The following is a 15088-nucleotide window of genomic DNA, read 5'->3' on the forward strand; positions in this document are numbered from 1 at the left end:
AACACTCTACTCTAGCCTACTATTATGTACCTAACTTCGCTCGGATTCGATTATTTGTTATTCGAATAGCCCGAGTTAGTGTTTAGTCTATACCCCGTCTACTTGAAATTGCTAAGCGCTTATCTCCTAATATTAGCTTCCCGATCTCCGTTTCAACCCCTTACTAATTGAGCGCAAGGAGTGTCTTTATATAGTAGGTTCACTCTTTCTAACAATTCTTCTAATTTCCTTATAGGGCCGGTACCTAGGCTCCCGAGGTCCTTCCGAACATTCTATAGTAAGCATATCGGAAGCTACGCGAGACTAACTACGCTTACGTCCTTACACAGCTACCTAGTAGGGAAGCTACAACATGTCTACTAGGATAGAAGAGATCCAAGTATATTAACCTACAAAGTAAATTCGAGGTAGCTCTAGCACACCCTATAGGTTCTATATACCCCTACAGAGTGCCCTAAAACCACCGAAATTAGTATACAAATCGGGGTATTGCAAATACCCCTTATGCAACCTAATTACCTCGGATTTCTACCGTTCCGAATAGCTGTAATCGCTCGAAAACGACTAAGTCTACGCCTGCACCTTAGTACTACTACTTCTACCGCTTAGAAGCGACAACCTCTCCTTAGATCCGTCGTTTTAGTAGTCTAATTGGTATAGGAGATAGCGTACGAGAGGATTGATCTATCCGGTACGGTTTAGGTAGTATACCTACGTATAACCTTCTACGAGCGCGTTTCGAAGGTGTTATAGGCTTACTAATTAAAGGCTTCTAACGACGAGGTTTATAAGAGCTACCTAATAGCTATAGTAGATCAATTGAAGTGTCCTTACCTAGCGACTATATAGGTGAAGAATACAGAGCTATAGATAGTGCTATAGAAGGTAGTAGCTCTGCTATAGAAGGTAGCTCTACTATAGAAGGTAGCTCTGCTATAGAAGGTAGTAGCTCTGCTATAGAAGGTAGCTCTGCTATAGAAGGTGGCTCTACTATAGAAGGTGGAAACAGCTTACTTAATAAGGGCAAATCGTCTAGTAAGAACGATAGCAACGGCTATTAATGCCTTAATGCCTCGTCGTTATCGTATTGATCACTTTTGCTAGCGTCCTTTAGCAAAGATAGCGGCAATCGACTAATTAGCGTTAATTATAGAAGAAGGTCTATATCTAAGAGCCTATTAAATAGGTCCTTATTAACCTCGTATAGTACGTCTTTATCTTTAGCCTAAGTAACAACGCCGTTGCTATTAGGTAGACTATAGACTAGTAGAGCGTAGCCTTCGACAATAAGGCGAGGCCGATATAGAAGGTTGGTTATAGAAGCGACAGGTGCTAGTAGCAGTAGCAATAGAGCTAGAGCTGTATAGAAGACTAGTTGCCGTAACGGCTTATCGTTAACAACTCGCTACTTTATAGTACGACGAGGTGTCAATTTAGCCTACGGAGTACCATTCTTAAACTACTAGTCTATCTAAGCGACTCGCGAGTCGTAGCTAAGTGCTGCAAAGTTAGTAACCTACTATAGAAGGGCCTTATATTGCTAACCGTCGGTAAGGTTAGAAGCCTGCGAGTCGTAGAACCGGAAGAAGGCCTATAAGACTGCTTCTTGTATAGAATAGAAGTATTCCTTCACCTAGCGCTTCCGAGACACTCCTAGTGCCTTATTAACGTAGAAGACCTATGCTAACTGCTCGTCTTCAATAATAAGCTTTGTATTAAGCTAGTCGGAGTAGACAAGGTTACTGTTTAGACCTTAGAAGCGACTAATGTAGAGGCTACAACGGTGTAGTGTAAGGCGACTAATTGCTTCCTTATAAAAGCGCTAAATATGCTTATAAGGAAGGTGATAGCTGTGCTAGAAGTAATAGAAGCACTTAGTGCATACATTGTCGTCCGTAGCCGGTAGAGCTATTCGCTAAGCAGGCTTGTTGTTGTCTATGTCCTTATAGTACTGTGTGAGCTTATCCGCCATTTTCTTCTATATAGAAAGAGGTAACCGTCGAAATTTAGAAGTCTTCTCTTAACGCTACATTAGAAGCTAGCCATTCTTATCGACAACGCTATTTTAACGGACGCGCTCGCGGATGTAGTTATTAAGCTAAACGAGGTGTAGGACGGTACCTAGAATAGTTAGTTGTTGTTATATAGAAGAGACAAGAAGCCGTAGAAGTCTGAGAATAATACTAAAGGCCGAAAGCTAGCCTATTCTAAGGAATCCGCCCGTTCTAAGGAATGTAGTAGGACTCTATTCTTATAGAATTCCGATAGCAATAGAAGAAGGGGAAGAATACGTACCTCGCAAGCTCTATTTGCGTATCTAACGCTTGTCTCGGTGCTTCAAGTGTGCATAATAGCCCTCTAATAGACTAGTAGTACGAACGGCTATTAAAATCGGGTCTCCGAGCCTTGCCTAAGTCGCCTAGCGATCGCTGTCGGAGGCCTTCCAATTGGCCTTTAAATAGGCCAATTCTTCACTCGATTTAGCCGTATTATAGGTGTTAAAGGCGGCTATTGCTTAGTCAATGAAGTATTAGTATTCTTCTTAGTCTCGAGCGATAAACAGAGCCTTGCTTATTGCCTTCAAAACAGGTAGAAAGCGCTTAAAGTGCTTCTCGAGGGTCTTAATAAGGTGCCGTTAGTAGAGGCGTTGAATAATACTACAATCCATAAGACCGTAACTAACTCCGAGCTGTTCACTTACTAAGTCGTTAGTTATTGACTATAGTAGTATCTAGGAAGATTGCTTAGTATAGTTAAAGTCGTCTTAGTCTTTAGCTTTAAAAGAATAGCGGTTAGCCTAGTTGAAGAAGAAGTACTTCCTATAGCTATTAAAACCGGTTATCTGGTGTTTGTAGTCTAATTTAGCTATTTCTCGAAGGCTCGAGATTGCCTTCTTAATTAGGTATGCTTGCTCGCAATCTATAAGGAAGTGAGCCGCTAGAAGCTACTCTAGGTGGTTATTACGGACGTATATAGTTAAGAGAGGCCATTTAAGCCTATTAGTAAGGTATATAGAATCTAGTAAGAACAAGGACCTATAGTTGCGAAGGGCTCGAAGTTGCTAGTTTGCCGCCTAAATTAGGCCTCTATAGACGAGTCTATCGCTTCTACGAGATTCAATTATCTCTATAAAGCTACTTCTACTACTGAATTTCGCAGACAAGTACTAATAAGCCTACTATAACTGCTCCTCGATAGCTAGTTTAGCACCTTGTCTTCGCTTGTTACTTAGTCGCTTTAGACCTTCTCGATTAGCGCTAGAAACGCGGTCTCGAGTAATACTAACCGCACTAGCATTATACTAAATTTGCCTCTGTTTAGGCCTTCGCATTTCTTTAACTAACTAAGCGACTAACGTTAAGCTACCTCGAGAAGCGATTAGGTCCTTCTATACCGCCTTTACGCTATCGTTAGTTTGTAAAGAATCGACGAATTCGAGACTATACGAGTAGCGGTTAGTAAGCGGCTTTAACACTACGTAGACTAGCCTTATAACCGTCAAATTCGCACTTAGAGTCGAAGGCAGCGCGGCCGGCACGTAGTTATCGAGAAACTCGCCTATTTCGCGATTTAGTCGCTTCTCGTAGACCTTAATAATCACTAACTTCGCGTAATAGTCGTATATATACATCGTACGCGCTACGCGCTATCGCTGAGGCTGTTTGCGCTTAAAAACAACCTCTCTACTATCTGCGCGATTATAGTCTATATAGCGCTTATAGATACGATACTCGAAGCCGAGTCGGCGATACAACCGACCTTGCGAGTCCTTTAATAGCTTATTTAGTCGATTCTTATAATACTACACATTAGTTACGAAATAGCGGTATTCGTCGTATTCGAAGCCTTCTATCCGTAGACCCTCGTACGCCTAAATACTACTTAACTCGGCTATAGGAGGGTGGAAGAACAGGCGCCTTCGGTTATATATATTTAGTAGAAATGGGCTCTTGAACTATATACTAACTTAGCGCTATTCTCGACCTTACCGACCTCTTATACGTACCGGCCGCTCTACCTCTAGCTTAGTAAGCAACGCTTCTACATCCTTAGGAGGCAGGTGTTTCTCATACATCGTAAAGAGCGTAGAATTTAGCGACAGTGAGGTCGAAACAAGCGCGATACGTAACCGCGAGGAAGAGATAGAACAGGTCGACAAACAAGAGGTAGAAATGGCCTCTAAATAAGGTCTAGTTTAGCTTTATCGTCACTCCTCATTTACAGGCCTATACTATGCGATTACAAGGCTTCAAATTAGCTCGAAATTGGACCTCTTAGCGGTCCATATATAGCCTGTAAACAACCATGGAAGTGGTCAAGCGGCCTTGCAAACCTAGCCGCCGTAGCGGCGCGATCTACACCCTTGTATAGGTTGATATACTTACACCTCCCTTGTCCATATACTGTTTGCCGAATACCCTACAGAAACTTTCTAGTGTACAACGGTCAATCTTCTCAGCAGTCAATCTTCTCAGCAGTCAATCTTCTCAGCAGTCAATCTTCTCAACAATCAATCCTCTCAGCAGTCAATCCTCTCCGAAGTCAATCCTCTCAACAGTCGACCTCTTCAGCAGTCAATCTTCTCAACAGTCGATCTCCTCAAAAGTCGATCTCCTCAACAGTCGATCTCCTCAACAGTCGATCTCCTCAGCAGGCAACCTTCATCCACACCGCCCAAGAAGCGTCCAGCCAAACACAATGCGATCAATCCTCCTCGCGGCTCTCGCAGCCTTCCCACAACTCGCCTTCAGCAATCCAACCCTTCAAGAGAACCCTCACCTAAGCATCCGTCAACGTAAGTCCCCCCCCCCTCCCAGACGCAAACTCAACGACTGAATCTCACCCCCAACAGCGATCCAAAACCTGCAGAAGCGAATCGCCGACGACGATATCGTGAGAGTGCATCTCAAAGACGGAAGCATTCGATACATCACCTACGGAGCTCTGTTAAGAGATAAGAAGCCGTGCGTTCAGAGAAATGGTGGATACTACGACTGCGTTCCCGGGAATCCGAGTGCATATATGCGTAACTGTTCGCCTGAAGCGAAATGTAGACATGTCATTGGGACATAGGAGGTAGAGGCTTTGCGACGTGTGGAATCAATCGATGCGAGGAGTGGAGATGGAGCTGGTTGTTATGGTTTTTTGGCATTTATCGTGGATGTATGTGGGAGCCTTGAGTCAATGTGCGAGGGCCCAATCGCTGCATTTCTGCGCAACATGAACTGCATAACAACTCTAACGAACCCGATAGCCGGGCAGCGGCAACGAGTATGTTAGTGGAAAAAAAGGCAAGATTAACCAACATCCGCGGAAGAATGCTAATTGGCATGAACGAGATCTTCACTAGGTTCTAGGGTCCCACGTTCCAAGCTAAGGCAGAACTATAATTTCGACAAGCCGAAGCGAGATCAAGTACCGTTCATTAAGGCTAGAGATGTCCAAACCTTAGTAACTAGTAATATTAAAAGTAAATAGTAAAATAGTAAAGCTTAACCGGCGATAGTGGTAGTAATAGTAATTAGTGAATTCTCTAAAAATCGTATAGTAATAGTAAAAGTAATAGTAATAGTAATTACTATTTAGTAATTACTAATTACTATTAGTAATTACTATTGCTATAGAAACTATCGAAAAGTGCATCCTTAATAGATATAATCTTTATATTTTTTAGTATTTTATAGTCTATAGAATATAGATATATATAATACTATTGCTAAGATATAAGTCTTTAGATTTATAGTAATAATATCCTAGAAAATTAATATCTCTACTATAGAGAGATGCTAGATACTAAAAAATTATTATAGAATAGTACTAAAAATCTAGTTTTTTTTAGTATTAATATTATTCTATAAATATTTATAATATTAGAGTTAAAAATAAAAGAAATATTTAGTAGAACTTTGTATATATTAGATTAAGTACCTATAAATAGAAATAGAAAAATAGACTATAGTATAGGGAAAAAATTACGAATTATACTAATTTAATTTAAGTCTTAATATATAGAGAGTAAGAGGCATAAAGAGCTAAAAAACCAATAATATTTATTGTAAAAATATTCTAAAATATACTATATAGAGTAATAATAGACTTATGAAATAATCTTTTTATTAGTAAATAATAATATCTTTTATTTTAAAGACATCCGATTTTCTAATACTCTTTTAAAAAAAGATATATTTAATAGTTTTTAAAGCGCTTTCGCTTAGATTTAAATATTTAGACGAATACTTAACGGATTTAGCTAAAATTTTAATTATAGATTGTTTAATATATACAGCACGCGTATAGAAATTTTTATTTATAGTTTCTTACTAATTAGTGTTTAAGAATTCTTGGCGGGATTTTAGGCTTTGTTTAGCCCTCCCGGGCCCCCCTACGCTTACTTAGCTACGTATTAGGAAGGTACATAAAAGCGGGGTACACGACGTATTACTATACGTCTTGTGCGACCGTAGAACGTCGTTCCTTTCTCGAAACAAGCTTGAAACTCGAACGACGAACAACGAACAACAACAAAGAAACGAATCCTAAACAAACTTGAAATAAGACTCGCCTAACGACACCCGGGCGGGTTTGATACCTACGACCATCGGCAAGACTTTACTAGGTCCCTCGGCGAACGCATTACGCCTAAGAAGCATGTCGCTACGCTACAGATATCTGTCTTTCTTTACTAACTGATTCCTTTAGCAAAACCTAGCGCCGCGACTTCTTTGCTCTTAAGAACGCTCTTAGCAAAGTCTAACAGCTTCTCGAGAAGGTTAATAACCTTAAGGAAGAGTTCCGTACTCTTACGGAACGTATTCGAGTCCTTAAAGGACAAGGTACGTTTGTTTTCTTACTTTATTAACTTTTTATTAGCTTTGCTAATACTTTTAGTTGCCGCTGCGAACGACTTCGAAATAATCGAATTTCCAACTCCGAATATCGAGGATTTAACAGCCGATCGTAAGTTATAGAAATAGTAGTAAAACAACTGCTAATTTTTCTTTTAGAAATCAAAGAAATTCTCGGAGCTATTAACCTTTAGGGTTACTAATCCGAGTCCTATATAGGCTCTAGATAGCCTATATAACAGAAGAAACACTATCGTTAGTTAGGGGTTATCTTAAACCCTATAAAAAAGTCGTCTCTAGAGGTTTTTTTTTCTCTTTTAGTATTTTTATTTTTATTACTATAATAGTAGTATACTATACTATATATATATATATTCTTTTAGTTTATTTTAGTCGGATATATATAAAAGAATACTATCCGAGTCCTATAATGCTTATATAAGCCCTACTTCCAGGGGGGTCTCTATTTTAAGGCCGTAAGAATCCAACGCTATTTAGCGCTTAGATTAAGCAATCTAGCAAGTCTAGGACTAGATTTTAGGTAGAATTTAGGTCCTATATATCTTATATATATATACGAATACTATCCGAGTCCTATCATGCTTATATAAGCCCTACTTTCAGGGGGGTCTCTATTTTAAGGCCGCGAGAATCCAACGCTATTTAGCGCTTGGATTAAGCAATCTAGCAAGTCTAGGACTAGATTTTAGGTAGAATTTGGGTCCTATATATCTTATATATATATAAGAATACTATCCGAGCCCTATAATGCTTATATAAGCCCTACTTCTAGGGGGGTCTCTAATTTAAGGCCGCGAGAATCTAACGCTATCTAGCGCTTAGATTAAGCAGTCTAGCAAGTCTAGGACTAAATTTTAAGAAGAATTCAGTTTGTATACATTGTATAAATATATAAAAAAACTATCTAGTATCTATATAAATTCTTTAAACTATAGGAGAATTTTATATCTATAGGTTGTAATTTTATACTGTCTAGGACTTATATTATATATTCTAAGTCGTATATATATTCTAAGCTAACTATATAGTTCAACTAATATATATCTAATAGACTAGTAATAACAATAGTAGTAGTACTGTGTATTATTATATTACTAATAGATATGTTTATTATTGCAGTTATTATTTATATATTATATATCTTGTTAATAGTATAGTATATAAATATACTTAATCAAAGCCTATCTAGCCGTCTAAGTCTATATCCATATCTAGAGTCTCGTAGTCTATATCTTCGGTAGATAATTCGTCGTCTTCTTCTAATTCTATAGTAGCGTCTAGCTCCTCTAGGTCTAGATTATCTATAGCCCTTTCTTTACCCTTAGAATTAGATTTAAACTCTTCTAGTTCTTCTTTAGATAGTTCTTTATCTTCTTCTATATCGTCTTCGGTCTTAATAATACCTAAGCTCTTTAATATAATAAGTTGTTTAAAATTCTCCGAACTAAGCCTATTACGTTTCTTAGTTAATATATCGGCTGCTATAGAGAATTGCGACTCGCTAGGGACCGAAGTCGCTAATATAGATAGCCAATCTCGCGCTATATTATAGATAATAGGTAATCTATACTCTATACTTTTATAATAATCTTCTAGTATATTTTTATTATTGTTATCTTTAGGTAGTCTAGGCTCGGCTAGATAGGTATCTAATTCGTCTACTTTAGATAGAGTTTGTTTACTAGTAGTACCCGCAATATAGAACTCGTCGTCGGGATCTATATTATAGGGAATAGAACTACTAGCGACCGTAGTTTGCGATTCGTTTTCGATATAAGTACGGCCGCTAGTATTAATATAATCTATTTTATAACTTTCGTATATCTCTCTTAAGTATTCTTTTACTTCTTCTATTACTTTAGAACTAAAATTAATAGGAGGAGATTCTAAGAACTCTAGTTTAAAACACGGATTTAAAACCGTAACTACTAGAATGTCTTTAAGCTTATTAAACGTTCTGGTTTTATTATTAGTATCTAGAAGAGTCGTATTCTTAATTGGATAATATTCTAAGGCTTTATTAATTGCTTGTTCTACTCCGTATTTTAAGAAAGGATTAGATTTAATACTATCTTTCTCTAAATGCCTTTCTAGAGTTCTTATTATTTTAAATATTTCTAGTATAGTCTTAGAAATAGTCTCGTAGTTTCGAGCTTGAAATAGTTTAGTAGGACGTACAAATACTTCTAAAGTATCTCGTAATAGAATAAGGTAGTCTAGTTCTTCTTTAGATATATAATAATTATCGATATTTAAAGCACGACGCTTAGTCTTAGATAGCTCGTTAGCTTGCTCTAGAGTCTTATTAATTTCTAGAAAATGATATATTATACTATTAATTAGATTATACTTAGATAACTATCTAGTAGCGTTATCGCCTTTAAGTCTTTCGAAGCCTTTTTTAGTATTTTTATTACGGCTTTTATTTTCTTTAACGACACGATTAAAAGTATTCTTTAGGAAATGATTTGTTTTAAAAGCTCTTATAATCTTTCGTAGACTATTAGGTAATGTTTTTATATTAATAGTAAACGTAAAGTTTGGATTATGATTAGTAATAGTCTCTATAGTATTAATAAATCTCTTAGTAGTATTAGGTATAAAAAACAATATAATAGAATACTATTACTTATTAAATTAATAGTATGCGCTACGTATCTTATATCTACTATATTAGTACCGTAAGATATTTTATATTCTCTTTTAATATCTAAAACTAAAGTATTAATAGCGCTAGCGCTATCTCTAGTTACGCCTATAATTCTATTCCTAATATTATAATTACTTAGTACGTTGTCTAGTTCTTTAAATAGAAAGTCGCCTATATAAGACGTAGCTCGATTGTTAGGATACGCTCTATAGAGCGGAGACGGACACGATTCTAGTATACAAAGATAATTAATTGTTAGTTAGTTACTAGCCTAGGAAAGTATATATATTAATCGTTATAATCTGCGGCAGGATCGATAGTATCCGAAGTAGGATCGGCCGCGCTAGTATCTAAACCGTAATAACCTCCTCCCTAAAAGGAAAGACTTATACGCCCTCGTATATAATACGCCGCCTAACGCTTCTCGGTACTGTCTCCTATTGTTCGTATTATGCTAATGCTTATACTAATAGGTGCCTTCTATACTATATCCTATTAATAGAATTGCGCGCTATACTAATACTTGTATACCTTATCCTATTAATCGTATTACGGGCTATACTATATACTAATAGGTGCTTTCTGTACTATATCCTATTAATCGCTTATGCTAACGGGTGCTTCTTGCCGCGCTTAAGGGTAGAAGGCGAACTATCGTCGGCCTAGGCGTTAAGGGCATCGCGCTTACGCTTACGCTTCGACTCTAGGGTCTCCGTAGAGGGCTCTAGCCGAGTAACGGTCGGTATAATAGTAGCCTTCTTACGGAGGACGTATAGGTCTATTTTCTTAGCGATGCTATTATATAGGCCTATAACCTTAGCTATATGCGCCGCTGTCTCGTAAGTAGTGTCTAGCGCCGCGTTAGGCATTATCTTCTTAGTAAGCTTACTAAAATCGATCGAGCCGTCGCTATAGCGGGCGTCTAGGCCTAAAGTGTATTTACTAAGGTATTAATCGGTTACCTCCTATAGGCCGTTAATCTCCGCTTTAGTAGTATTACTAATACTACCGCCGAGAATTGCTAGCGAATCGGCTAGAACTAAGGCGGCGGTAGGTAGGTTACCGGTAGTATCGTAGAGAAAATCGTCCGTAAGGAGCGCTATATTCTACTTACCGGTCTAAAGCGCGACCTATACTACTACGCGGTTCTAGGCGGCTATTACTAGTATCGTATCTCTACTATCCTTTATCTATACTATAAGGTCGTCGTATTGCTTAGTCTACCGATATACGAGAAGTGCGTTCTAGTTAAGAGAGCAGTTAGTAAGCATCGTCTAATTAACTACTAGTTATAGGCGACCGCCGGCGCTACCTAGAGCGTATAGTAGTAGGGTCGGTAGTAGCGGCAATTTAAGGTCTATCTACTTAATCGAGCTAGGGAATATAGCGGTATTATTAGTATTATTACTCGTTTTATACGGCGGAGGCGGTAGCGGCGGTACACTATAGTTGCTATCTATATAAGGTCGTACGTAGCCTAGCTTATCGGAATCTAGCTGTTTATTAACGCGACCGCCTCGCGACCCGTTATTTTGGTTTTGCGATAGTAGTAGGGCGGCCTAAGGCAGAATCTTGCTAAAAGTAACGGCGTTCGTAGTGTCGCCCTCGTCCGGCTTATAATCGTTATTAGGAACGAGGTAGGAGGATACCGGATCCTACGTCTCGTCGACGTTATACTAACGAGCGCTCTTATTACGATCTGCGAGCGAATTAACTACGTCTTCCTTCGTAGTCGCCGGTACGAAGACGTTAGGAACTAGTTCCTTATTTATCGTCTTTTTCGGCTAGTTCTTTACGATTCCTATAGGGACTATAAAGCCCGTAGGCGGGTTAGTTATAATCTTGTCTATATAGGCCTTAAATAGCTTACTTATATAGTCCTCGTCTCTAAAGGACGGCTAGATAATAGCGTTCTAGTCGATAGCGATCTTCTTATCGAGGATAAGTATAGGAATCTTCTTCTATTTAGCCTTAGCGTAGCTTATATACTCGCGATATCCTACTAGAACCTAAGGATAGCTATACGATTTGTAGGTAACCGTATCGTCGTATATCTTGTTTAGCTCGACAAGGTCGGCGGTATAGCCCTCTCCTCGTAGGGAATAGACGCTATAGACGTATATATAGCGCTAATAATAATCTTCGACGTCCTAGGTAACGGCTAGTTTGCCTAACTAACGGCGTTGCGGTAACGGAAGTCCTTACGCGTTGAATATAGTAGACTAGTAATACTAGAGCTACTTAGCGCTAATTAGGCTAGCTACTTTTATATATATTAGTATATAGACGTATCGGTCGCTTATTTGCGCGTTTTCCGGCGGGAATCGGAGCGTAGTTACTCGACCTATAATAGGGTTAAATAGGAACTAATAGGCTAGAGCGTTAGTAAGGTCGGCCTCGCTACCCTTTTCCTAAGCTATTCTAGCGCTTACCTCGCGGTCGGCTCCTCGGACGCGGTAAGTAATGTCCGAGTTATCGGAAGCGCGAGTATATAAGGCAGGTCGTCCGTTACCTATAATTGCGATAATATAATCGAAGGGAAGCGTTACTTCTACCTAATTATAGGCTAAAATTAGGGGAAGCGTAAGCAAGTTCTAAAAGTTCCGTACGAATTAGCGGACGGCGAGGCCGATTACGCGGTAATAGATAGCCGGCGGTTACGCGAAGAAGCGATAGTCGGTAGGAGGCTAGTCGTTAATAGCCTTTAGCGTATAGCGTAAGTATACGCACTAAAATATAACTAACCGCGGAAAGATTCCTCCGAACGCGGTATCTAACGTTAAGAAGTCGAGTAGGCGGCCGTCTATATTAAGGGCTCTACGCGTATATATACAAATAAGGGTGCGTTCTATAGTAGGATCGGTATAGTTAGGGGTATTGTATTCGTTCTCTAGGTGTTCCTACTCCTCGATAAGTTCTAGTACTCGAAAGATTAAATAGTCTAGCTCTAAACTACCGTTAGGGTAGCGGAAGGAGGTAACGGGATTATCGTACTCGTACTCCTAAAGAGTAGCGTCTAAGTCGTATACCGGTCGGGCGGTATAGTAATATAGTTTAGCTAGGATCTATATCCGATTGTCGTAATGCGATAGTTTTAGATAGAGCGGATAGAGCTTTAAGCGCGCCTAAATATACTCGACTTACTAATCGTAGGGCTTGTTTAGGCGGAATAGCTCTAGTAAGGCACTTTCTTCGTTAAGTCTAAATACTACTCGAAAGATCTACTACGCTCTATCGTAGTAACGGTCGCTATAGAATTCCTTATCGCCCTTAATTCCGGTAGACCGAATCCTAGCTACTAGGGCGTCGCACTCCTCCGACTCCTTTAGCTACTAATTATAGGTAGCTTCTAGTACCTCTAATTGCCCGACGAAGCCGCGTACTCTTAACTCTTCGAGTATACGCTAGTACTAAGTAAATTCGGCGTCGCGCCGGAGTTAGTATACCTAGGGTTAAGGGCCGGGCGGTAGTAAGGCGAATAGGATAATTCTAGCGTAGTCGTTTATAGCGCTCGATAGCAATCTCGACCGCGACTATCGGAGTACTATTATCGGTCGAGTAGTCGGTCGTAGGGATACCGGTCGTAGGCGAGAACGCGCGGGTACTAACTAAGGCTATACCGGTAACGCCTACGAGGTTTGCGATTGTATTAATAGCGCTTAAGGTTAAGCCTACGGTATAGATAATAACAATTTCGGTAGTATAGCTAGAAGCTACGAAGATAGCGGCGGTAAAGTCGATTGTTCTAGTAACTTCGGCGGTAGCTATAGAGATCGCGGAGGTAAAGTTAATTGTCCTAACGATAATAAGATCGCCGGTAATACTCGTAACGCCGGCGTACGCTCTACCTATAGTCCGTTATCTATCGAATGTTCTAGACCTACTAACCGAGCGCGTACTTCCTTAAGAGCCTCGTTAAGCGTCTTATATACGCTTTCGTGTCTGTCCCTTAGAGCTTCTAGTACGTTAAGTCCTATATCGGTAGTAGGGTTATACTAATCGTAACGCAAATAATAGACGTCGCCTTCGGTATAGTCCTATAGGTACGTATAGTTAGGTCGATAGCGCTAGACGTACTCTCTTTTAATCGTATTAGTAGTATTAGCGCTCTTAGGTACGAAGTCCTACGTATCGAGATATAGGTTCTATAATTAGGCTAGGTTATCGCGCTAGATAGCGTCGATCTTCTAGAAGATCTAATAGCCGCGAAGTAGCGGAGTCTCTTACTAAGCGCCTTCGAATAGATAGGCCGCTAGCGTCGCGCTCTAATTACGCCTAGTCGTAAGCAATTCGATAGCGCTTCTCTAACTCGCTTTCGTAAAGGAGTAAGTCGGGTTCGCTACTACGATAACCGCTAGCGTATAGGCGCGTAGGTAGGCGAAACTCGTATCGCGCGGTAGCTTAAGGGCTAAATTAGGGAGGATTAGTCTCGCGTTAGCGAACTAGCGACGCTACGCTATATTAAATTGTCTAATCGTTAGGCTAGTATCGTTTAATCTAGGCTCGTTAGGATAGGCCGCGAAGTAGTCCTCTATTTCTATCTAGTCCGCCTTATTCTTACCTTAATCGTTCTCTAAATTAGTACTATCCCGCTACGATTTATTCTCCTCCTAATTACTACCTAGCTCGCTATCGTCGGTATCGTTTCTACTACCCTTTTCTCTAGCATTTTCCCGATCGCCGCCCTACTTATTACTATCGGCCTCCTTCTCCCTAGTATCCTAACTAATACCTTCCTAACTAGCGTTAAGGTCGCTACCTTTAGAGTCTCCCGTAACCTCTAGGGTATAGCCGGTAATAAATAGGCTATCGCTAGGAACGACGCGGCGCTTAGCCTCGTAGTCGGCGAGTATCTAGCTATAGTATTCTATACCTCTATTAGTAATATAGTAGTATACGCTATTACGGAGAAAGACGTAGCTGTCTATAACGAGTGCCTCGGTAGCTAGGAAAATAGAGTAGGTCGGCTAAGTAAAGGCCTTAGCTACCGCCGAGTAGAGAGCTACGAGCTATAGATCGCCTAATAAGAGATAGGCTAAGATCTGCCTACGGGCTTCGGCGGTTTCCTAGGGCATTTCCTTCTTCTAGCGTAAGTAATAGGAGGGATCTTAGCCTCCTTCGTAGTAGCGATAGCCTTCCTTTCCGGTCTCGGTAATTGTAAACAATCCGTTTCCTATATCTATTAAAAGGCCGTTAGTACCTATTAGGCTTATTCTAACGCTAACTGTCTAAGTCGGTAGGCCGGCAATTTTCGTAATATATACTTTAATATTGTCTACCGTAAATTGTACGTCTTCCCTAAAGGAAACGCCTACTACGAGAACTTGCTTTTCTTATACTTACTATAACGGTTCTCCTAGATCCGACTCTATCGTAGGCGCCTCTAATATCGCGCTCGCCGAGCGAAATAAAATATCGACGTTCTATCGCAAAAAGGTAAGGAATATATTCTAATTAAGAATTTAGGTTAGGATATTAAAATTAATGCTAATAGCGCGGATAGAATAGCGACTATCGGCAACCTAGGCCGGTTGCTATCTACGATAACGGTTAGGGTCTAAGATAGCGCGGT

The 15088-nt window shown here is 39.8% G+C and overlaps 1 protein-coding gene across 1 annotated transcript; it reads left to right on the forward strand.

The window, feature by feature from the left end:
* Positions 1–4305: 4305 nt before the first annotated feature.
* MYCFIDRAFT_172827 (uncharacterized protein) lies at positions 4306–5357 on the forward strand (the record flags this gene model as incomplete). The annotated part of the gene is made up of 8 exons (XM_007926211.1): positions 4306–4314; positions 4372–4789; positions 4818–4893; positions 4920–4981; positions 5016–5050; positions 5074–5167; positions 5194–5279; positions 5340–5357. 8 exons carry the CDS (start codon positions 4306–4308, stop codon positions 5355–5357), a joined length of 798 nt encoding a protein of 265 aa, XP_007924402.1.
* Positions 5358–15088: the final 9731 nt, after the last annotated feature.

The sequence above is a fragment of the Pseudocercospora fijiensis genome, assembly GCF_000340215.1.
Source record: "Pseudocercospora fijiensis CIRAD86 unplaced genomic scaffold MYCFIscaffold_3, whole genome shotgun sequence".
Classification (NCBI taxonomy): domain Eukaryota; kingdom Fungi; phylum Ascomycota; class Dothideomycetes; order Mycosphaerellales; family Mycosphaerellaceae; genus Pseudocercospora; species Pseudocercospora fijiensis.